At 38.3% G+C, this 25159-nt stretch overlaps 2 protein-coding genes and 1 pseudogene across 2 annotated transcripts; 1 reads left to right on the forward strand and 2 right to left on the reverse strand.

Annotated features, from left to right (window-relative positions):
• The first annotated feature begins 736 nt into the window (after nt 1-736).
• On the forward strand, nt 737-12266 carry LOC115973962 (cytochrome c oxidase subunit 6b-1). Its single transcript, XM_031094199.1, has 5 exons — nt 737-966; nt 2672-3010; nt 3125-3207; nt 3328-3409; nt 11876-12266. The coding sequence occupies exons 1-5, from the start codon at nt 925-927 to the stop codon at nt 11927-11929; spliced, it is 600 nt and encodes a 199-aa protein (XP_030950059.1). The 5' UTR covers nt 737-924; the 3' UTR covers nt 11930-12266.
• Nucleotides 12267-14125: 1859 nt separating this feature from the next.
• On the reverse strand, nt 14126-18029 carry LOC115973969 (annotated as a pseudogene).
• A 716-nt stretch (nt 18030-18745) lies between these two features.
• LOC115973967 (cytochrome P450 81Q32-like) lies at nt 18746-23109 on the reverse strand. The gene is made up of 2 exons (XM_031094201.1): nt 22185-23109; nt 18746-19544 (listed from the first exon to the last, which is right to left on the reverse strand). Exons 1-2 carry the CDS (start codon nt 23034-23036, stop codon nt 18924-18926), a joined length of 1473 nt encoding a protein of 490 aa, XP_030950061.1. The 5' UTR covers nt 23037-23109; the 3' UTR covers nt 18746-18923.
• Nucleotides 23110-25159: the final 2050 nt, after the last annotated feature.

Genomic DNA, 25159 nt, shown 5'->3' on the forward strand with positions numbered 1-25159 from the left:
AGATCGAAGCCAACGAGCGAGATCAAGTGCGAGAGCTCCGATCGATCCAGCCACCCAGAGCTCCGATCGCGATCTCCGCTTCGATCTTCGCGCGATCGCGATGCGTCGATCGTGATCGACGCATCGCGCTGCCAATCGCAATGCGTCGATCGCGATCGGCAGCGCGATGCGTCGATCGGAGAGATCGCGATCGCGTGAACGCGTCGATCGCGATCGCGATCGACGCATCGCGCCGCCGATCGCAATGCGTCGATCGGAGAGATCGCGATCGCGCGAACGCGTTGATCGCGATCGCGATCGACGCATGACGCCGTCGGCGCGATCGCGATCGCGATCGACGCATCGCGCCGCCGATCGCGATGCACCGACCGCTCCGATCACGATCGCGCCGATCGCGATCTCTCCGATCGCGATCTCGCCTTCGTTTGTCCGGATTTGATGATTTTTTTCTGGGTTTTGTTTATGTTTTGATGAATAAATGATATTATATAATCGTTTGGTAACCAAGAAAATGTGAGAAAATGTGAAAATATGTTTTCTATGCTATTTTTAAGAACACAACCAAACATCAGAAAATATTTTCCGAAACATTTTTTGAAATGCAACCAAACACATGAAAACATTTTCCTTTCCGGAAAATAGCATTTCCGGAAAATAGAATATTTTCCGGAAATACTTTTACACGAACCAAACACAGCCTTAGTTTAACCGGAATCCAAAAAAGTCCACCCACAAAATGGACACGTGGCGAACACCCAGTACACTCCTCACTTTTACCACCACAGTAACACTGTAAAACATTGTGTCATCCCAACCTAACGCACACACAGACACATTTTTTTCATTTCATTCACAGCTTTGGCCGCCTCTTAGACCTGAGCTAACTGTGTTGATACCAGTCGTAGATCGCCTTCTCTTCCATCAATGGCGGAGCCTCAAAGCGACAAAACCCCAACTCTGTCAGAGGTAACAGTAACATTCTCGTCTTTGTCTTCCAAACTCTCCAATTGCTTCACTTGTTTCTTTTTTAAACAAATTATTTAAGGTGGATCTATTTTTGTTTGGTTAAGTTTGTGTCCATTCAAGCATAGATCTTCATTTTTTTGCAGTGGCTTGTGATTTCAATTGATTTTTGTGTTCATTATACGATTTTTTTTATGTGGGTCAATTTTTATTTTTTTTATTTTATTTTTTCGTTTTAAAGAAAGTGATGTGATTGATAAAGATGTAAGCTTTAGATATATATCGGGTTGTATTTGTTGTTTAATATGAACGATGAAGCCTAATCTTTGTCCTGGATTGTGAGCTTTGAGGAACCCGTTTTTTCAACATGAAATGCACTTAATTGTAATAGAATGGTGAAAAGGAATAGACTTGATCTTTTTTTATTTTTTTATTTTCCTGATAGTACGATATATTGTTCTTTGCACCTCAGTGAGATGTCATTAGAGATTATATCAGTGTTTGCTAGATTACTTTGGATTATAGAAGAACTAATTTGATTACTTTGGATTATAGAAGAACTAATTTGATTACTTTGGATTATAGAAGAACTAATTTTGTTGCTTTTGGGAAAAAAATGGAAATTTATGTTGTTCATGCTCAAAAAGCAAGGGCAATTATATCAAGCAGCCACTTTGGATTATATAAGAACTTTTTTTTTTTTTTTTTGCTTTTGGGGGGGGGTTGGGGGTGGATGGAAATTTATGTTGTTTGAGCAGCCATTCTAGGGATAAGCTCATGAACAGACTATGTGGATTCCTAGTTAGGATAACCGCTAATATCACCTGTAAAGAAACCAACTAAAAAACAATGCATTGAAATAATTTGATATCATTTGAAGACAATAACATATGAATGAATTGTAGGATAATGTATTGATTTCAATCTGTGTTAGAAAGATTTAAGGTAGAGTGTTCTGACACCAATGCATATTGTAATAGTATTCTCAAAATGTTCAGTTAGTCTCCCCAAATTAGAATACTTATCATGATAGCTTTTGCACTGGTTTCCCAGCCCATTACTCCAGCATGAATTTAGAAGCGCTGATTAAGTGGCATTTTGGTACTGTAATCTTGTGAGCCAAATGCTTAAACTTCTTGTGTTTGGCTGCAAGTTCCAGAGTGAGCTTATTGAAAATACAGTAGAAAGTACTGCATTTTATGTAGTGCCCTTTGATACGGATACTGATTGAAAACACACGTTTGTAACACAAATTTGTGTTTTTGCACAGTGGTTTGGGTTTTATGAATTTAAGTGAATTGCCTAAAATACCCTCACTCAAATTCACTAATGACCAAAAGCCCTTTTGTGAACCCATCCCATCTCATTTCTCATCAGTCAATCCTTGTTCTTGCTCTGTCCCTTGTATTATGTGACACACCAAGCCTCCCCAACCATCTACCCCATGCAATCACTGGAACTGCATTTCTTAAATAAAAATTCTTCAAAAGGCTTTACCAAATGGGGTCAGTGGACCCATGCTTACTGGGCTTTCAGCTATCTAAGCCTCCCTTTAGGATGGTAATTTTTGCATTTCTGTGGAGGATGACATAACATTTTCAGGCCCTGCCATTCCCATTTTGGGATGTTTATGAAAATCCTATCTATTTGTAAAATAACTAAAGCTTGTTAGGGTGGTAACATTTCTGCTAAATGCTTTGACTTACAGCACTACCATTTAAAAGAGAAGGAGAAGCCAGATGTGGGTACTAAATCCGTGGAAGTAAAAGAGGTTGAGAAGCCAGTAAATGCTGCCTCTGATGAAGTCGTATCTGAGAAAGCTGAAGGTTCACCTGCTGCTGCTGAAGAAAGCACTGAAGTTACCCCAGTTGCCACTGAAGAAAGCACTGAAGTTAACCCTGCTGTTGGGGAGAGCACTGAAGCCAATTCTGCTGCTGTTGAAAACAACACCGAAACTGCTCCAGCTGCTACCGAAGCAAGCAGTGAAAATTCTGAAGAGGAGAATGCTGGTGAACAAGAAGCTGTTGAAGAGACACCAGAGATTAAGGTTCCTATGTCTATAACTTCCCTTCATTGCTACCTAATTGCATTAATTTACTCACTATTTTCATCTTTATGTTTTGTTTTTGTTCACTTATATTAATATACTGTGGTTATCCAGCTTGAGACAGCACCTGCAGATTTCCGCTTCCCAACTACAAATCAAACAAGGCATTGCTTTACTCGATATATTGAGTATCATCGGTAAGTCAAAGTTGTTTTGAAATTTCCTTTCACTTCTTAAACTTATTTAGGTTATTTATGTGCCAGCTTGGCACCGGGCAGCGTTTCTGACATTATCTTGATTCTTTCGATCTTTTAAAGGTGCATAGCTGCAAAGGGGGAAGGCGCCCCAGAGTGTGATAAGTTTTCAAAATATTATCGTGCACTTTGCCCGGGTGAATGGGTATGTATCTTTTATACTTTTGCATATACATGATGGTATAATGCTTGTCTTTTCTTATCAATCATCTTAAGGTTTGTTTTAACCGTTCAGATTTTAGAAAACTCCTGTTGGCATTTTTTCCATTGCCTTTATGTGTTTGGTAACTTAAATCCAATCAAATTGAGACCCTCATGCACCCAGTTTGTGCCGACGATGCTTAATTGCAGTTTGCTACCAATTAGAAAGTTTTAGTGCAAAGCTGAAAGTAATAAGAAAAGGGGTACTGAACCCCGGCACCTTTTCTTTTTTGGGTGGGGTGGTTGCTGAAATAGTATCACCTATATTAGTAAGAACTAAATACCTCTTACCTGAAGTCTTTACACAAGCTGGTGCATTGGATTGAAGTCTGGAGTCTCGACTTCATTTGGTTGTCACCTAGTACTGTATGAACAACTAACAATTCATGAATGATGTCAAAAGCATTGTAGCTCAATTAGTTGGCACTTCCTGGAGTTTCTATCAGAGACATCTAGGATTCAAATTCCCACACCCCCCAACTATCAAATTATCAAAAAATATTAAAGAATGATGATAGTATATACATCTTATACTTGATGGACTGACTTAAAAAGTTGTAAAATGTGGCTGTTCTGCTCAAATGACTTAAATGCATTACACCTTTAAAGTTTGGGGTAATTTTGATTTTAGCCCTTAAAGTTTAAATTTTGGATTTCAATCCCTAAGTTTAAGCCTGTTTTAATTTGGCCATTCTGTCCATTCTCGTTAATGATGTGGCTATTAAATGCCAACGAAGAACAACACAGCATAGTATTTTTATTCAAAACTAGCTACATCAATATTTATTTATTTTTAATTAATCCACGTAATTAATCTAATTTTTTTCCCTTTTTATTTCTTCTTCACTTTTTTTTTTCTACTTCCCATGTTCTTTTTCTCTCTCATCATAGTTGGATGGGCAAACTTGAATGCGTCCACCAAAAAAAATTCCAAAACTCTTTAGAAAAAAAAAATTCTGGTTCGTTGCCGAGAATTCTAAGATAAGAAGGGGGGAAAAATGTTTGGGCAAACAAATGAATCCTAGCCACAATGCCATTGCTGCTGCATGCCTTCATATCTCTCACTTCCATTATTGTATCTTCGCCATTGTGGTTCACTGTGGTTGATACTCTGTCTAATTTGGTATTTTGACTGAAGAAACCTGCAGCAAGAGGCTCAGTTTTGGGCAGTTCACGGCTTTTGCCGATACATTGATCCCTAATTGGAATTGACCTGGCAATATTGCTGCTACTGAGTTGGCTCGGTCCTGATTGATCAGAACCGGAGCAGTGCAACACAGTGGATTCATCTCAAGTGTTGAAGGGTGGCACATTGGTGTTGTTATGTGGACTTTAGCCAAGGTGGTAGGACTTGATGTGGGTTTGAGGGAGTAGGTCTTTGGGGCTCCAGGTGAGTGTGCTTGGTGCTTCATAACAACGGTTTGAGTGGTGATTGGCGGGTTTGTGTTCAGTGTGTGTTTCTTGGAGTTGTTAAGGTATGCTCTTGATGGTTGATGGAGGCATGGTGCTGACTTTTTGTGAATTGGGTTTGGGTCTCATTTGGTTTGATGTGTGTTTATGGTGGTTGGGCCTGCTTGCTGTGTTTTGTTTTGTATTGGCTGATCGGGATTTGATTCTATTATTTAGTAATGTTGTGTTCTGTTGGTGGTGTCGGTGGCTGGTGAGATGGTGGTTTGATGGCAGGGTTGGATTGCTTGTACTTTGTTTGGATGTTGGAAAATGCTCTTAGAAAAAGCTGGTCAGATGGTGATGTGATGGTGGGGTTGGATTGCCTGTACTCTGTTTGGATGGGGAAGGGATTGGCGGAGGCAGCTGGAGTGAGGGCTGGTGGCAAAGACTGGAGAGAGGAAAAAGGGGAAAGAAAAAAGAAGCAAATGAAAAGGAAAATATAAAATAGATGCAATGGGCATGAAGGAAGGGTAATTGATCAAGGCATTTCTTTGTGACGTGCTCTAAATGGTGTAGTTATAGTGGAAAAAAAATGGTCACAACATCAATGGGCATGAAGGAAGGATGAGATTCAAAACATTATGTAGGACAAACATAGAAATGTTTAAACATAAGGGAACAATTTCAAAATAACTCCAAACTTAGAGGGTGCAATTTGCAATTTGGTCTACAAACTATCATCTGGTTACACAATACTTGGAGCATTCTCACAAATTAGATATTTAGCTTGTACAATTAGGCGTTACTTTCTGTTCAGACTTTGCATCTAAATCAAATACAAACTGGCAACTTAAAATAGTGGAAAATGTTACTCCTGCTGAAAGAAACTGATATCTAGTTACACAATACAAAAAGTATCATCACAGCTTAGGTAGATATACTAAACAAAAATGGGGGGAGTCCGTAATTTCTTCATTGAGTCAAAATTTTTTCACTTAGTTTTAGAGGAAGGGGGTCGTTTTTTCATGTTAAGGATTTTTGAGAGGGGCAAATTCTTTATGAGATCAGTCTTTATGGGTAGGAATGCAGCTCATTGGTTGATGTCTAGCATAGAACACATTGTTATTGGGGTGAGTTCCAAACAGTTTTTTATTTTTAGAGAAGGTGACACAGCTTTTACTCTCCAATGGAGTTACAACTCTGCTGGTCAGTTCTTGCTGTTGACTGAGCTCAAAGCTGGTGGGTCTAGGAGGCTGATTATCATTCCAGAAGGCAAAGAGAGTCTTGGTTGGAGGGCTTTTGGCCTTGAACTTAGAAAACTTCTGAACCCTTCTCAATATGCAGTGGGAGGAAATGGATTTCCCAAATTCATTCCTCAGGTGCGTAGGTCTAACTTGGAGGCTGTAGGTTCTAGAACTTTTGCTGAAGTTGTGCAAGGTTTACATGGAAGAATAGAGGAAAGGAAGCAACCAAAGCAACTAGGAATCATTGCCAACAGGAAGTTACCACAGATAGGGGAGGAGAAGATGGGAGTGAATCTAAGAACCTCTAGTGTTAAAGAGGGGGAGTTACCGGTGGTGAATTCTGACAGTTTGGAGGTGGTGGGAGGAGCTAGGAGGGAGCTTTGCTCTTATGAGGTGGCAGAGGTTGGTGAGCAAAACCTGGCAGTCACTAGGCTACGCTTCCCTAGTACTAATTTGAATTCAAAAGATTTTGTTATGGGGAAGAAGAGTGATGCTAGGAGATCTTGCTGGTCTGGGAGGGGTCTTGTCGTGGAGGTTGATGTGATGGGGAGGAGACGGGTTTTCTGGGATAGAAAGAAAGGGGGAGATACGAAGTGCAGAAGGGATTCACGTGAATCTGATAGAGAGACCTCTAAGGCTTTTAAATGGATTCAACGGAGGTCTAATCAGGCTGTAGTTCAGCCTTTAATGGGCCTTGGAACAAGCCCAGACACTAGAGAGGGTCTTTTTTCAGGCCCAAGTCTTGCTGAAGTGGGAGAGAGCTCATGGGCTGGTGAAGGAGCTTTAGCCCAGGTCTCGTTGTCATTAGTTATGCCCTTGCTAGCTTCTGGTGAGGACGATGGCTTAACCGGTACCAGTTCCGGTGAGCCCAAGCCGTTACAGGGTAAGGACGACGGTCCTTCCTGCACCGCCTCATGCTCCGACGAGCTTGCAGTGGCCGATGGCCTTTTCTCCCCCGGCGCATGCTCCGACGAGCTCGCGGTGGCTCCGCTGGTGGCCGATGGCCTTTTCTCCGCCGGCGCATGCTCCGACGAGCTCGCGGTGGCTCCCCTGGTGGCCAATGGCCTTTTCTCCGCCGGCGCTTGCTCCGACGAGCTAGCGGTGGCTCCGATGGTGGCCGATGGCCTTTTCTCCGCCGGCGCATGCTCCGACGAGCTCGCGGTGGCCCAGGTAAAGGCCGATGGCCACTTCTTCGTCGGAATCAGCCCTGTCCTGCCTTCGTTTTTAATGGGCAAGGCCGACAACTCCTTCCTTGTCGAAACTTCCACCGATGAGTCCACGTCGGCACTGGAGGGGGATGAAGGTGGCTTCGACAATAGTGCTGACCCGCCGGAAGCGGCCCTTGTATTTGAGAAGCCCAGATCAGCGGAGTTACCCACAATGGCATTGAGTGTTGTCCCTGGGGTGTGTTCTTTGGTGGAGGAAGGGGAGAATTTTTCTGAAATGGGTTTGGGTGGTGAAGTTAGTTCACCTATTCCTCTGCTGGCTATCACTCCCGGTGGGTTACCTCTGTCAGATGAGCTGAACCGTGATAACCAGGCAGTGGAGTGTGTGGATACTCAGGATACTTCTAGATGGGTGAAGTATAGGCTCCCTGGTTTTAGTAAATTGGTGGGGCTGCCTTTGTGCCGTCATGAAAAGTTATGCATTGCTTTATTACAGAAGATTGAGAGGGAGACGGAGGCTGCCAAAGTACTAAACAGTAAAGTTACAGAATCTAGAAAAGTGGTTATCTATAAGGACAAGGGAAAGAGAGAGCTGAGGAACTTGCAGTCTTCGGTTAACTACGATGGTAGGTAGTGGCTGGTTGCTGTGATTCTTTTCAGCCGGGAACTTCTTGTCTTGATGCATTTAAAAATTCTCTCTTGGAATGTTAGGGGGCTAAATGACTGTCAGAAACGTTTGGTAGTGAAGAATTGTTTGCGAGAGTGGAAGTGTGATGTAATTTGCCTTCAAGAAACTAAACTTTCTGGTATGGATAGGCAGATGATAGGCAATTTGTGGAGCTGTCCCTATGTGGATTGGGTGGCCTTGGATGCTGTCCAGACGGCCGGAGGGGTTGTGATGATGTGGGATAGAAGGGTTTTAGAGAGGTCGGAGGTTTTGGTGGGCTCTTTCTCTGTGTCTATTCGGTGGCAAGGGGTGGGGGACGGTTTCAGTTGGGCGTGTTCGGGGGTTTATGGCCCAATAGATAACAATGCGAGGGGGTTAATGTGGGACGAGTTGGCAGGTGTTCAGCATTACTGGAATGTCCCTTGGTGTTGCATTGGGGATTTCAATATTGTCCGCTTCCCTAGTGAACGGTTGGGTAATTCCCGTCTTACTCCGGCTATGGAACTTTTTTCGGAGTTCATTGAGGATCTTAATTTGATAGATTTGCCTTTGGAGGGAGGGAGCTTTACTTGGTCTAGCGGGTCAGAGAGGCCTTCGATGTCCAGGATTGACAGAGTTTTGGTGTCTCATGATTGGGAGGAGCAATACCCGGATGTGACCCAACGGATTCTCCCTCGTCCTGTTTCTGACCATTTTCCAATTCTAGTGGAGGTAGGGGGAATGGCGAGGGGGAAAAGTCCGTTTAGGTTTGAGAATATGTGGCTTAAAACGGATGGGTTTATTGAGAGAGTTCAGTCTTGGTGGAGTAGGCACTCTTTCTCTGGCACTCCTAGTTTTGTTTTTGCCAAAAAGTTGAAGGCTTTGAAAGAGGACATCGTTCAATGGAACCGATTGGAGTTTGGTCATGTTGGTCGCAAAAAGACTCATTTATTAGAGACTTTGAAATCGTTAGATGTCAAGGAAGGGGAGATTGGCCTATCAAAGGCAGAGATTTGTGAGAGAGCTATGAAGAGATTGGAAGTGGAAAATCTTCTCTCTATGGAAGAAATCTCTTGGCGACAGAAATCAAGGATGCTTTGGCTTAAGGAAGGAGATAAAAATACTAAATTTTTCCATAAGGTGGCTAATTCCCGTAGACGGTTTAATCATCTGAGTTTTGTGGAAGTGGACGGGGTGATTTATGAGGAGGAACCCGAGGTGGCTGCTCAGGTAGTAAATTTTTATAAAAATTTGTACCAGGAGACAGAGGAGTGGAGGCCTTTTGTGGAAGGTATGGAGTTTGATCAGCTTGATGGGTTGGAGAGGGGTTGGCTTGAAAGGAGGTTTGAGCAGGAGGAGATTCTTCTAGCTGTTAATGAGCTGGCTGGAGATAAAGCTCCACGTCCCGATGGCTTCTCTATGGCTTTCTTCCACCATTGCTGGAGAGTGGTGGAAAGGGATGTTCTAGCAGTTTTTGAGGAATTTTATCAGCACAGTAAGTTTGAGAGATCTTTGAACGCTACTTTTATAGCTCTTATCCCCAAGAAAATCGATGCTTCTAATATTAGAGATTTCCGTCCTATCAGTCTGGTGGGGAGCTTGTACAAGATCTTGTCTAAGGTTTTGGCAAACCGTATGAAACGGGTCTTAGATCAATTAATTTCTGAGTCTCAGAATAGTTTTGTGGGAGGCAGACAGATTCTTGACTCAGTTCTTATTGCTAATGAGTGTGTTGATAGTCGTGTGAAGAGTAAGATCCCGGGGGTTATTTGTAAGCTAGACATTGAGAAAGCTTACGATCATGTGAATTGGGAGGCTCTTCTGGATCTTTTAAAGAGAATGGGCTTTGGGGAGAAGTGGTGTAGTTGGATTCGCACTTGTATTTCAACTGTCCAGTTCTCTATTTTGATTAATGGGGCTCCAGCTGACTTTTTTGGGAGCACGAGGGGCCTAAGACAAGGGGATCCGCTATCTCCTATGTTGTTTTTAGTTATGATGGAGGTCTTAAGTAGGATGATGAAAAGAGTTGAAGGTGCTGGATTGATCAGGGGTTTTCAGGCTATAGGCAGACGAGGTGTAGGGGAGTGTGTCTCGCATCTTTTGTTTGCGGATGATACTATCCTTTTCTGTGATGCGGATGTGGAGCAGATCCTTCATGTGCGTATGCTCCTCCTTTGTTTCCAGGCTGTCACAGGTTTGAAGGTTAATGTCTTAAAGAGCAAGTTGGTTCCTGTAGGGGAGGTTAACAATATTCATGCCTTGGCAGAGATCCTGGGTTGCCGGATTGGGTCTTTGCCTATGACCTATCTTGGTATGCCGTTGGGGGCTGCCTATAAGTCCCCTTCTATTTGGAATCCTATTTTGGAAAAAATTAGTCGGAAGCTGGCCGGGTGGAAGAAGTTGTATTTGTCTAAAGGTGGTAGATTGACGCTGATTAAGAGTACGCTTTCCAACCTTCCTACTTACTTTTTATCCCTTTTTACCATCCCTTCGCATGTGGCTAATAAGATTGAGAAGATTCAGAGAGACTTCTTGTGGGGGGAATCCAAGCTTCATTTGGTGGGATGGGATAAGGTGTGTGCTCCTAAGGTTAATGGTGGCTTGGGTATAAGGAAGTTATCTACGTTTAACAAAGCTTTACTAGGAAAATGGCTATGGCGGTTTGGGGTTGAGGAGACGCGTCTTTGGAGGAGGGTGGTGGCTCTGAAGTTTGGGGAAGAGTGGGGGGGTTGGTCTTCCAAATTGGGTAGGGGTGTTCACGGGTGTGGCTTATGGAGAAGTATCCGAAAAGGATGGGAGGTGTTTAGCAAACACATCCGGTTTGAGGTAGGGGTGGGGGATAGAGTGAAGCTTTGGACGGACCAGTGGTGTGGGGACTCACCACTCCATCTTTCTTTCCCGGTAGTGTACGGGATTGCTTCTAATAGAGAGGCTTTGGTGGCCTCGTCTCTTGAACGTTTGGGGACCGAGGCTCGGAGAAGTTGGAAGGTTCTTTTACTTAGGAATCCAAATGATTGGGAGACGGGTGTGGTGGATGACTTCCTTCAAATCATGGGTTCTAACTTACCTCAATCTGAGCAAGAAGACCGCATGGTTTGGAAATTGACGAAGAAAGGGGTCTTTGACATCCGCTCGTTCTACAATAAGCTCCGAAGCTCCCTGCCTATTACCTTTCCTTGGAAAGGTATTTGGAAGGCTAAGGCCCCTACTCACGTCTCTTTCTTCGTTTGGACTGCGGCTTGGGAGAAGATTCTTACAGGGGATAATTTGCGGTATAGAGGATTCGATTTTGTAGATTGGTGCATTTTGTGCCGTTGTAATGGGGAGTCGGTGAATCATTTGCTTCTCCATTGTGACAAAGCTTATCTGTTGTGGAGCATGGTTTTTAGATCCTTTGGGATTTCGTGGGTTTTGCCAAGATCGGTTGCAGATATGCTTTTAGGTTGGTGGAGTTGGTTTGGAAAGCATTCTTCTGGCGTTTGGAATCTAGCTCCGTTGTGCCTAATGTGGTGTATTTGGAGGGAGCGTAATTGGCGTACTTTTGAGGATAGGGACAAGTCTGATGACCAGCTGCTCGCTTACTTTAGTGGCTCTCTTTTTGATTGGTCTAGGGCTTGGGGACTCACCTCTAGTGATTCTATCCCTATGTTCCTTAGTTCTCTTCTCTGTAATTAATTTGCTTGTTGTTGTCTCCGTTTGGTTTCTTTTTCTTCTTCTCCTTTTTTTGTTTGTTTCCTTCTCTGTATTCTCTGTTCTGCCTTGTGTTTTCATGAGGTAGCTTTTAATATATTTATTTCTTACTTATCAAAAAAAAGATATACTAAACTATTGTTGGCTGATTGATCATAGCATTTTACAGACTTTAATTTCGATGGAATTTTCTGTTGCTTCTTTGTTTCTTGGGTGAGTAGGTTGTGTTAACATTGCTCTTTTAAGCAAGCTGTTGTGTTCTTCATGTATGCCAGGTTGACAGATGGAATGAGCAAAGGGAGAACGGAACCTTTCCAGGTCCTCTGTAGTTGATGTGTCGAAATTTCTAATAAATTCGAAATATGAATTTTTTTAATGAGATATGGATCCTAAGGGAATGTCCCATTAAAACAGTGAGTTAATAAGAAATTTTCCTTACTTGTTGGAACTGTTTCCGGTTCAAATACAGAGAAATTGTTGCTCATGAACAAAGTTATTGTTTTATTATTACTGAGGCATTTTTCCATCTTATATATCTGCTTAAACTGTTCTGTAGCAGTTAGAGGTTAGTGACTGGAACTCAAAAATAAGTATGTAGAATTTACCTCGGGGGTATTTTGTACGGCTATACCTATCACATAATAAATCATATTGTTTCTTAATGAAGTTTTGTTTGATAAGCCTTGAGAAATTCGGTATGTCATTGCTTAAAATTCTTTAGTCAGAGGTAATGTGCTTTGGACTAGGTTATTTCATTACTTGACTCAAGGTCCTGTCATATTTCTTCCTTTCATCCACTTTCAACTTGTTTGATTCAAGGGACTTATCAAAACTATATGATTCAAAGGAGATTAATTTCTTTACACCTTCAACGTGTCTACTACATTTGGCTATTAAGGGCAATATATATTTTCTGCTTGCTTCTGTCGGATTTAGCTAATATCCATCCTAGTTTGTTGATCTTTGGTGGCTTTGTATTTGTTTTAGACTCTCCTTATGCCCCGTCTAAAAGACGTCCAACGTTAAAAAGATCAACAATATTCTCTTCTTTGGCAACTTCAACTTCGGAAATATGTAGCATTGATTTCTGAAGTTACAAATCACATCGTAACGAACATATTACATTGGTTCTTACTGTTGTTTCTGGAGGGTGTGCTTTATTTAGTTGCATCGGTGATGCTGTGATCTGTTTTTACTTTGGTTTCACTGTTAATATGTATAACTCTGTTTTCTTGAGCTGTGACCTAGGCTTGTAATGCCTGTTTTTGTTTCTACTCAATTTAAAGTGAGTAAACAGAATTCCATTCTCATACACAGTTCTGGGGTTTTACCATTTTACTGTTTCATCCCAAAAATTAAAAAAAAAAAAAAAAAAAAAATGAACCATAGGCAATGGCCAAGCGATATCTAACAAATCCTTGAGTTATCACGGCACGTCATGTAATGAAGCAGTTGGGGCAACAATTTCCCTCAAAAGTATGTGTTCGGCTTAAATGCTTCACCTATAATCGATCTCAATCTTGTGGGCAAGATTCCTTCTGGATATTCAGTCTGAGTAGGGTTGTAAAATGAGTTGAATAATAACAATTAATGGTTGATGCATCTAATTTATTTCAACACAAGTCTAGATTAAGCTCATAACAAAACTAAGCTCATCACAAGACCAAATTAAATGATCAAGTTTGTTTTTTTATCAAACAAGTTTGACCCTCTACATGAGTAAGTTGATTAATCTTTTCACACGTATAGTAAATACTACAATTAAAAATCTTTATCCCTTCACAAATATTTTATAATAATTAATAACGATTAAAAAATTTATTCCTTCACAAATATTTTATAATAATTAAATTATAGTCGTAATCATATCATTATAGGTAACTAGATATTCTGATTTTTTAAACAACTTATAAAAATAAAATTTACCAACCTTGCTTCTTTTTTTAGTCAAAGGCGAATGAATAATTTGCTCTGTGCTCACCGTGTGGCTGCATGACCAACCTTGCTTCTAAGTTAGAGCAATTCATATATTTTATAAATTGTTTTAAAAGTTAATTTTATATGTAATAGTATATAGTTAAAAGAAATCTTGGAAACATGCGTAGCATAAAATTTTGAAATTGATATATATATTTTTTAAGGACATCTTGAAAACATTTTCTAAGAGATTAAATTATTTAAAGATGTGGCACCCTTTTAATCTTAACATGTCATATCATCTTATCATATATTTAAAAATAAGCGCAACCATTTCCATTCAATTTTAATACACATATAAATCCGATCAAATTGGGAATTTATTGAGATATTATTAGATGTGGTAAGACGTATTAAACTTTAAGTAAAATACTGATGTGACAATTTCTTATTAGATAGTATAAAATATGAATTTTACATTTTGTTCTTACCAAATTCGGACACATTTTCTAAAGGAGAGCTCGGGAACATGCATGACATAAAATTTTGAAATCACGAAAATAACAAATATAGGCAATGGACAAGTATGTCTAACAAAGGACAAGCAGTTGTCTAATCTAACTTATTGATGGATTCCTTGATTATCACGGCATATTAAGTACTTTTAGTGCAATAATTTCCTTCAAAGCATATGCTAAATTGGTTCAGATATGAGAAAGAAGATTAGCCATAGCTGGACGTGGGCGACAATTAGCGAACAATGACTGAGCCTTGGGCAAGGTGAGCCCACTCCCTTCACTCATGTCCACCATTTCTTCACCAATCCTATCCCACTCAAAGCACTGTAACAACGAACCTAAAGCCAAGCCTACAACACGCATGGCTAACCCTTCACCAGGACACCCTCTCCTCCCTGACCCAAAAGGCACAAACTTGAACCCATCTCTAACCCTTTCAAACCCTTCAAATCTCTCTGGCTTGAAACTCCTTGGCTCATCCCAAATTTTAGGGTCATTTTGTATGGCCCACATATTAACCAGTAGGATAGTGCCACCTGGGACTTTGAAACCACCCACCATGCAATCCTCGGATGACTCGTGTGGTACAAGTAATGGTCCTGCTGGGTACATACGCATTGTCTCATTTACAATGCAATGGAGATAAGGTAACTTGGCCAAATCTGCTTCATCAATTAGCCTATCATGCTTCATCAATTAGCCTATCATGTCCTACAACATTGTCAATCTTGGCTTGGACCTTCTTTAGGACTTTTGGGTGGTTCAGCAATAGCGACATTGCCCACTCCATGGTCCCTGCTGAAGTGTCGGTTCCAGCAGATAGTAAAACCTTTACACAAATCAAGCAAAATCATAGTCCTCTATGTTTATCTATATGAGGACTTATATGGTCTCAAATTTTGAATTTTCGTTTAGCCAAAACTTTTGAGTTGTCAAAAAAGTTCCTATTAAATAATTATGGAGAAAATTGCGAACTCTTTAGTCTTTAATTAAAAGAATTTAAAAAAAAAAAAAGGAAATATGGAGAATTTTTTTTTGGGGGGGTAAGGGAAGATAATTATCTTTAAAATTATATAATAAAAATATAGTGGGGAGGAAGTTAACAATAATATATTATAATAACTAGTCAAAATAAATTTATTTAAAAAAATGACAAAGAAATATTATAATAACAAGAAATTGGAGTAATGAGACAACATTCAATTTGTAAGATTTATATAATAAATTATAAAATGTCCCTAGCATCACTATTTTATATATATAAAACGATACTACCTTTTATAAATTTTACTACATAAGTTTTAGTTTTTTTACAAACAATCAAGGATAACAATACATAATCTGATTCCCAAACCAACTCTATTATAAATATAAACAATATCTTATATCATCAAGTCAAATCTTCAACGCAGGGTAGAACTCAATCTCATATTAAAGATATAAATAAAGGGAAAAGTTAACGGATGCTCTTAGGGTATTGGTTTAGAAAATATTTTTTGAAAATTTTTATAGGAAAATAAAAATGTAATTAATTGTTTTAACAAATTTTTATATTTTCTATGAAATGTCCTAAAGGCACTAGTTAACGGGAGACAAATAAATTATCTATCTAGCAGAAATTTCAATGTATTTTAATTACGGGACAAAATTAAGTTACAAAATTGATTGTAGTTTTAGGCTACAAATTTACACTATTTTTTTTATTAGATGTGAAAATTCATAAATCCTCCATTGGATTACATCTTCTTCTTTTATTCTTCATGCTCACAAAATTTATAAAAAATTAAAGATGAATAGTTATATCATCAATAAATTATTTAAATTGCAAATTTTTTTAGTTTAAAATTATGCATAAAATATAAGCTTATAGATCATATAGTAAATATTATCCGATTGACACAAAACTTGACATGTATATTAAGAGCATAAAAAACATGCAATTCAACAGTTAGATTTTCAAAATATGTAGTAATATTTATTTTATTGAGTAAGGTTCTTGCCTTAGGCGACAACAAATTTTATAGTTAAATTTTGTCCTTAATTACTTTGCTATCATCTTTCTATTATAAATATCTTTTTCAAACTAATGTGATATCTACATATGTAAAGCAAAGCTCTCAAACAATTGTTTATTACCAAGATAAGCTTTATTATGTTCTCACACAAACTAATGTCAACTTTTAAAACACACAACATAAAGTAAATAAGAAATGTATTTACTATTATGTTGTTAACTTGTTAACATGGTATAAATTTCATTCATTGTATAATTTGAAAGCCTTTTATACGTAAAATGAAAAAGTTTAGGGAAGAATTTGTCACAATTTATTAAAGTGATCAATTGTAGTAATGAAAAAAAGAAGATGGGTTCTTGTTTAAGTAATTATCCACTTGTCATAGTCAATCATTTCAACATGATTGTAGTAAAAATTGTATATGTATGATAAAAATGAGATCTTTTACTATCACGCACTTTTCCACAATGAAGGGGCCATTTCTTTCAATTATACATACTACTCTTGCCTCTACTATTGAATTACTCTTTTTTACCAATTTGTTTATTCTCTATTTTATTTTGGAATGTTCTAGAATATTGTCATGTTTCTAAAAGTAAAAGTCATTAATTTACTAATATTTCTATTATACCCTTACTTTATTTTCAAAACTATTTGAAAAGAAAACTAAGAAATATTTAAAAAACCAATCTAATTGAGACACTTTTTTAATCGCTCATCAAGAATAATCCTTAAAAAAAAGTTGATAAATTTATTTAAAAGTAATTTTATAAGCTTATAAATTTTTATAAAGCACACGAAAGCAAGTTATAGATCCTTTAAAAATTTGACTTTTCAACCAACAAATTCCGACGAGAGAGTAATAATATTCAACCACTCCTAAATCATAGCAAAACTCCTGCCACAAAAGATAAGTTTGACTCAACTTTGTCCTGAGAAATTGGCAGTGTCTTTTAACACTTCTCCTAATGTATTAATGAAATTTAAATGCAAAAAAGTGAGAAATTTGGTGGTTGAATGTATTCACAGAGGTCCTATCTTTTACTTTTACTTTTCTTTAGGAAAAAAGACACAAACAAACAAACTTTGGTGCAGAAGTTAGATCTTTCCAGCATGATGCCTCTGATAATCTCATCCTTGAAGTATTCAGGTTCCGATTCTTGCTTAGACAACATAACTTCAATCAACGTTTACTCCTCTCCCTCACTTGATCCCATTCTTCTATGCTCCTCTATCAAACTCTGCATAAAACCATCTCTCTTTTCCTGCACCAATATCAACCTCTTTTCTTTCCCTCTATTCCCAACCCACCACAAAAATGGCAAATAATCTTCCATAATCGTCACACCCCCTAACAAGAAAGTCTCGGTCACAATCTCCCTAATCTTCCTCCCTTCCTCCACTTCATGCTTCCCAGCTATCATCCTCATCATCACGTTGAGAGTTAGTTCAAAGAACAACGCTTTCATGTCCACAGGCTGGTCTTTTTGGCTTAGGAGGCGGCGAATGAGTGAGTGAACTTCATGGCTGCGTATGTCTGAAAGAGTTTGGACACGATGGGATGAGAGTATTTCAAGGGAAGCGATTTTGCGAAGGTTTCGCCAGTGGTCGCCATATGGAGCCCAAGAGAGGCTGGTATAGTTGTAACCAAGGTGCTTTCGTGCGAGCATGCGTGGCCGGTTGGCGAAAACAACGTCGTGTTTTGTGAGGTATTCTTCGGCTAAAGAAGGAGAAGAGATAAGGAGGACTGGTCGAGAGCCGAAGTTGAGAAAAACTATGGGGCCGTATTTGTTTGATAGGTTGGAGAGAGTTTGGTGGAGAGGTTTTTTGGTTTTGAGAAGGTAGAGATGGCCAATTATTGGGAGAGTAGGGAAGGGGCTTGGTGGGAGGTTTTGAAGCTTTGAGAGAAAGTGCTTCGTGAAGACAGAGAAAGCTAAAAAGAGCAGGATTTGGAATAGCATGGTGCTAATATTGCTAAAGGATAGGAAAGGTATGGGATTTGATTGATATGGATGTCAGCTTTTTATTTTTATTTTTATTGGGGATATGGATGTTAGCTTTAATTTGTGGTGGAGGAGAGAAGAAAAGAAAAAGTTGAGGAATTTGTATTCCATGTAACAAGCATATAAAACATCTCTTTGGAGACCCCCACAAATGTAGGACCCACTTCAAGTGAAATAAATGTTATATATCTCCATTATACAGGGTTAGCCCTTTCATTAGGTGAATTAGATGATTGTTTAAGGCTCTTAGGTGAAAGAGGGTTCCAAAATTTTGAAAAAAAAGAGTATTAGTTTCAGAAGAAACTCCAAAAAATCTTATACGTCTTGGAAACATGTGTAACATAAAATTTTAAAGTTGATATTTTCTTTTCAGGACATCTTGGAAACATTTTCTAAGGGATTAAATAATATAAAGATGTGGTGTAAAATTTATGTTTTATCCCTTCAATCTCAGTATGTTACATCATCTTATCATATATTTAAAAATAAGCACAACCACTTCCAATCAATTCTAATACAAATATATAAATCCAGTCAAATTGAAAATTTATTGAGATGTTATTAGGTGTGATAAGACGTATTAAACTTTAAGTAAAATACTGACATGACAATTTCTTATTAAATGGTATAAAATATAAATTTTACATTTTATTCTTACCAAATTCGAACACATTTTTTAAAGGAGAGCTCGAGAACATGCATGGCATAAAATTTTGAAATCACGAAAATAACAAATATAGGCAATGGACAAGTATGTCTAACAAGGACAACCAGTTGTCTAATCTAACTTATTGATGGATTCCTTGATTATCACGGCATATTAAGTACTTTTAGTGCAATAATTTCCTTCAAAGCACATGCTAAATTGGTTCAGATATGAGAAAGAAGATTAGCCATAGTTGGACGTGGGCAACAATTAGCGAACAATGACTGAGCCTTGGGCAAGGTGAGCCCACTCCCTTCACTCATGTCCACCATTTCTTCACCAATCCTATCCCACTCAAAGCACTGTAACAATGAACCCAAAGCCAAGCCAACAACACGCACGGCTAACCCTTCACCAGGACACCCTCTCCTCCCTGACCCAAAAGGCACAAACTTGAACCCATCTCTAACCCCTTCAAACCCTTCAAATCTCTTTGGCTTGAAACTCCTTGGCTCATCCCAAATTTTAGGGTCATTATGTATGGCCCACATGTTAACCAGTAGGATAGTGCCACCTGGGACTTTGAAACCACCCACCATGCAGTCCTCTGATGACTCATGTGGTACAAGTAATGGTCCTGCTGGGTACATACGCATTGTCTCATTTACAATGCAATGGAGATAAGGTAACTTGGCCAAATCTGCTTCATCAATTAGCCTATCATGTCCTACAACATTGTCAATCTCGGCTTGCACCTTCTTTAGGACTTTTGGGTGGTTCAGCAATAGCGACATTGCCCACTCCATGGTCCCAGCTGAAGTGTCGGTTCCAGCAAATAGTAAAACCTGTACACAAATCAAGCAAAATCATGGTTCTTTATGTTTATCTATATGAGGACTTATATGGTCTTAGATTTTGAATTTTCATTCAGCCAAAATTTTTGATTTGTCAAAAAAGTTCCTATTAAATAATTATGCAGAAAATAGTGAACTCTTTAGTCTTTAATAAAAAAAAAAAAAAGGAGAGAAAATATGGAGAAATTTTGGGGGGGGGGTGGAGGGGTAAGGGAAGATAATTATCTTTAAAATTAAATAATAAAAATATAGTGGGAGGAAGTTAACAATAGCATATTATAATAACTAGTCAAAATAAATTCATGTAAAAAAATGACAGAAATATTATAATAACAAGAAATTGGAGTAACGAGACAACATTCAATTTGTAAGATTTATATGGTAAATTATAAAATGTCCCTAGCATCACTATTTTATATATATGAAACGATACTACCTATTATAAATTTTACTATATAAGTTTTAGTGTTTTACAAACAATCAAGGATATCAATACATAATCCAATTCCCAAACCAACTCTATTATAAATATAAAAAATACCTTATATCAACGAGAAAAATCTTCAACTCAAGGTAGAACTCAATCTCATATTAAGGATATAAATAAAGGGAAAAGTTAACAATGCCCTAAGGGTATTGGTTTAGAAAATATTTTTAGAAATTTTTTATAGAAAAAGAAAAAAGTAATTAATTGTTTTAAAAACTTTTTATATTTTCTATGAAATGTCCTAAGGGCACCAGTTAATTGGAGACATAAATAAATTATCTATCTAGCAGAAATCTTGACTCATTTTAATTAATAGACAAAATTTAGTTACAAAATTGATTATAACTTTAGGCTACAACTTTACTCAATATCATTTTATTAGAAGTGAATTTTCACAAATCTTCCATTGGATTACATCTTCTTCTTTTATCCTCCATACACACAAAATTTCTAAAAAATTAAAGATCGATAGCTATATCATCAATAAATTGTTTAAATTGTTAGTTTTTGTAATTTAAAATTATGAATAAAATATAAACTTATAGATTATATAGTGTAAGGACGCGTTTCGTGGCGGACCGTAACAGTGTCGGGTTCGCGCGAGAAAAGGCCCCTAACAATATCATTTGTAGAGCGTGGGTTTGGAAGGCTAGGCCTTGGTTGACAGGCGGTGGGCTTTTCGTGGTGTACATACAAGTTTCGATTTTCCTTCACCCCTGGAGTCTTTCTCCTGGAGGTGGGTTGGGAGGCTCTGGTTTCTGGCCATTTTTCCCAACCTCCTCCTTAGGTTACTTCTTTTTCCTTTTATATTCGCCTGCGTTCATTGTCCTTCGTCCACGTATAGGGTCAATCTTTCCAAAATTGATACTTGTCCCATCAGTCCATATTCAAAGTCGTTGGGGGTGGTTGTAAAAGTCAAAAACTGCAGCTCTGTCAGGTTCAGAGCATTGAATGGCAGTAAGAGCAGCTTTCCCTGGATATTTTAGATCTTTTGTCCTGGTTTCGGTCCTATACCGTTTCTGCCCTCCTTTCAGGGGGGAACTTTGGGTCTGCCGAGGACTGAGCCGTCCTCGGCGATGTCCATAGGCTATTTGGTCGAGTTTGGGCCATAGCCCTCCTCGGCTTGGGCCTTCGGATTTTCCCCAGGTAGATGGGCCCGGCCCGTAAATCATTTGGGCCCCACATATAGTAAATAATATCTAATTGACACAAAACTTGATATATATATATATATATATATATATATATTAAAAGTATAAAGAACATGCAATTCAATGGTTAGATTTTCAAAATATGTAGTAATATTTATTTTATTGAGTAAAATTCTTACCTTAGACTACAACAAATTTTGTAGCTAAATTTTATCCTTAATTACTTTGCTATCATCTTTCTATTATAAATATCTTTATCAAAATAATGTGATGTCTACATATGTAATGCAAAGCTCTCAAACAATTGTTTATTACCAAAATAAGCTTTATTATGTTCTCACACAAACTAATGTCAACTTTTAAAACACACCACATAAAGTAAATAAGAAATGTATTTACTATTATGTTGTTAACTTGTTAACATAATATTAATTTCGTTCACGATATAATTTGAAAGCCTTTAATAAGTAAAATGAAAAAGTTTAGGGTACAATTTTTGCCACAACTTACTAAAATGATCAATTATAGTGATAGAAAAAGATGATGGGTCAATATTTAAGTAATTATCCACTCATCATAGTCATCCATTTCGACATGATTGCAGTAAAAATTGTATGTGTATGCTAAAAATTAGATCTTTTACTATCACGCACTTTACCACAGTGAAGGGGTCATTTCTTTCAATAATACATACTAGTTTTGCCTCCACTATATTGAAGTAATAATACTCAACCACTCCTAAATTATAGCAAAACTCCTGCCACAAAAGATAAGTGTGACTCAACTCTGTCCTGAGAAATTGGCAGTGTCTTTTGACATTTCTCCTAATGTATTAATGAAATTTCAATGCAAAAAAGTGAGAAAGGTCGACCTTTCATTAATACATTACAGTTTGGTCGTTGAATGTATTCACAGAGGTCCTATCTTTTACTTTTCTTTAGGAAAAAAGAAACAAACAAACAAACAAACTTTGGTGCAGAATTTAGATCTTACCAGCATGATGCCTCTGATAATCTCATCCTTGAAGTACTCAGGTTCCGATTCTTGCTTAGCCAACATAACTTCAATCAACGTTTTCTTCTCTCCCTCACTTGATCCCATTCTTCTATGCTCCTCTATCAAACTCTGCATAAAACTATCTCTTTTTTCCTGCACCAATATCAACCTCTTTTCTTTCCCTCTATTCCCAACCCACCTCAAAAATGGCAAATAATCTTCCATAATCGTCACACCCCCTAACAAGAAAGTCTCAGTCACAATCTCCCTAATCTTCCTCCCTTCCTCCACTTCACGCTTCCCAGCTATCATCCTCATCATCACGTTGAGTGTTAGTTCAAAGAACAGCGCTTTCATGTCCACAGGCTGGTCTTTTTGGCTTAGGAGGCGGCGAATGAGTGAGTGAACTTCATGGCTGCGTATGTCTGAAAGAGTTTGGACACGATGGGATGAGAGTATTTCAAGTGAAGCGATTTTGCGAAGGTTTCGCCAGTGGTCGCCATATGGAGCCCAAGAGAGGCTGGTGTAGTTGTAACCAAGGTGCTTTCCTGCGAGCAGGCGTGGCCGGTTGGCGAAAACAATGTCGCGTTTTCTGAGGCATTCTTCGGCTAAAGAAGGAGAAGAGATAAGGAGGACTGGTCGAGAGCCGAAGTTGAGGAAAACTATGGGGCCGTATTTGTTTGATAGGTTGGAGAGAGTTTGGTGGAGAGGTTTCTTGGTTTTGAGAAGGTAGAGATGGCCAATTATTGGGAGAGTAGGGAAGGGGCTTGGTGGGAGGTTTTGAAGCTTTGAGAGAAAGTGTTTTGTGAAGACATAGAAAGCTACAAAGATCAGGATTTGGAAGAGCATGGTGCTAATATTGCTAAAGGATAGGAAAGGTATGGGATTAATTGATATGGATGTCAGCTTTAATTTGTAGTGAGGAATTTGCATTCCATGTAACAGGTATATAGAACATCTCTTCGTAGACCTCACAAATGTAGGACCCACCGCACGTGAAATAATTGTTAAAAAATCTCCAATATTGGCATTATACCAAATATTATCTCGTACATTCATGAAATGAAAGCACCTTATCATGTTTCCATTAAAAAAAAAAAAAAAAACACTTATCATGTGATTATCTTGATTCTTTTGATCTTTTAAAGGTGCATAGCTGCAAAGGGGGAAGGTGCCGCAGAGTGTGATAAGTTTTCAGAATATTATCAAGCACTTTGCCCGGGTGAATGGGTATGTCTCTTTTATGCTTTTGCATATAAATGATAGTATGCTTGTCTTTCCTTATCAATCATCTCAAGGTTTGTTTTAACCGTTCAGATTTTAGAAAACTCCTGTTGGCATTATTTCCATTGCCTTTGTGTGTTTGGTAACTTAAATCCAATCAAATTGAGACCCTCATGCACCCAGTTTGTGCTGACGATGCTTAATTGCAGTTTGCTACCAATAAGAAAGTTTTAGTGCAAAGCTGAAAGTAATAAGAAAAGGGGTACTGAACCCCGGCACCTTTCTTTTTTTTGGGTGGGGTAGTTGCCGAAATAGTACCACCTAGATTAGTAAGAACTAAATACCTCTTACCTGAAGTCTTTACACAAGCTGGTGCATTGGATCGAAGTCTGGAGTCTGGATTTGGTTGTCACCTTGTACTGTATGAACAACTAACAATTCATGAATAATTCAAGAGCATTGTAACTCAATTGATTGACACTTCCTAGAGTTTCTATTAGAGACATCTAGGATTCAAATCCCCCCACCCTAACTATCAAATTATCAAAAAATATTTAAGAATGACGATAGTATATACATCTTATACCATTTTTTTTTTTTTTTTTTTCTTTTGAGAATCTATCTTATACTTGATGGACTGACTTGAAAAGTTGTAAAATGTTGTTGTTCTGCTCAAATGACTAAAATGCATTACACCTTTAAAGTTTGTGGTAATTTTGATTTTAGCCCTTATAGTTTAAATTTTGGATTTTAATACCTAAGTTTAAGCTTGTTTTAATTTGGCCATTCTGTCCATTCTCGTTAATGATGTGGCTATTAAATGCCAACGAAGAGCAACCCAGCATAGTAATTTTATTCAAAACTAGCTACATCAATATTTATTTATTTTTAATTAATCCACGTAATTAATCCAATTTTTTTCCCTTTTTATTTCTTCTTCACTTTTCTTTTCTTTTTTTTCTACTTCCCATATTCTTTCTCTTTCATCATAGTTGGATGGGCAAACTTGAATGCCTCCACCAAAAAAATTTCTAAAACTCTTTAGAATAAAAAAAAAAATTCTGGTTGGTTGCCTAGAATTTTAAGATAAAAAGGGGAGAAAAATGTTTGGGCAAACAAATATATCTGACCCACAATGCCATTGCCGCTGAATGCCTTCATATCTCTTGCTTCCATGATTTTATCTTCGCCATTGTGGTTCACCATGGTTGATACTCTGTCCAATTTGGTATTTTGACTGAAGAAACCTGCGGCAAGAGGCTCAATTTTGGGCAGTTCACGGCTTTTGCTGATATATTGATCCCTAATTGGAATTTGACCTGGCAATATCACTGCTCCTGAGTTGGCTTGGTCCTGATTGGTCAGAACCGGAGCAATGCAACATAGTGGATTCATCTCAAGTGTTGAAGGGTGGCACAATGGTGTTGCCATGTGGACTTTAGCCAAGGTGGTAGGACTTGATGTGGGTTTGAGGGAGTAGGTCTTTGGGGCTCCAGGTGAGTGTGCTTGGTGGTTCATAACAACGGTTCGAGTGGTGATTGGCCGGTTTGTGTTCAGTGTGTGTTTCTTGGAGTTGTTTAGGTATGCTCTTGATGGTTGATGGAGGCATCAGGCATGGTGCTGGCTTTTTGTGAATTGGGTTTGGGTCTCATTTGGTTTGATGCATGTTTATGGTGGTTGGGCCTGCTTGCTGTGTTTTGTTTTGTATTGGTTGATCAGGATTTGATTATATTATTTAGTAATGTTGT

This window comes from Quercus lobata, chromosome 2 (assembly GCF_001633185.2).
Source record: "Quercus lobata isolate SW786 chromosome 2, ValleyOak3.0 Primary Assembly, whole genome shotgun sequence".
NCBI lineage: Eukaryota > Viridiplantae > Streptophyta > Magnoliopsida > Fagales > Fagaceae > Quercus > Quercus lobata.

Excerpts from the sequence above, each read along its gene's own strand:
- LOC115973962 (XM_031094199.1), top strand. The coding sequence starts at position 925 with ATGGCGGAGCCTCAAAGCGACAAAACCCCAACTCTGTCAGAG. Across the intron at positions 967-2,671 it reads AAACCCCAACTCTGTCAGAG|CACTACCATTTAAAAGAGAA; the intron begins GTAACAGTAACA and ends TTTGACTTACAG. Across the intron at positions 3,011-3,124 it reads AAGAGACACCAGAGATTAAG|CTTGAGACAGCACCTGCAGA; the intron begins GTTCCTATGTCT and ends GTGGTTATCCAG.
- LOC115973967 (XM_031094201.1), bottom strand. The coding sequence starts at position 23,036 with ATGCTCTTCCAAATCCTGATCTTTGTAGCTTTCTATGTCTTCACAAAA. Across the intron at positions 19,545-22,184 it reads TTATCAGAGGCATCATGCTG|GTTTTACTATTTGCTGGAAC; the intron begins GTAAGATCTAAA and ends ATTTGTGTACAG.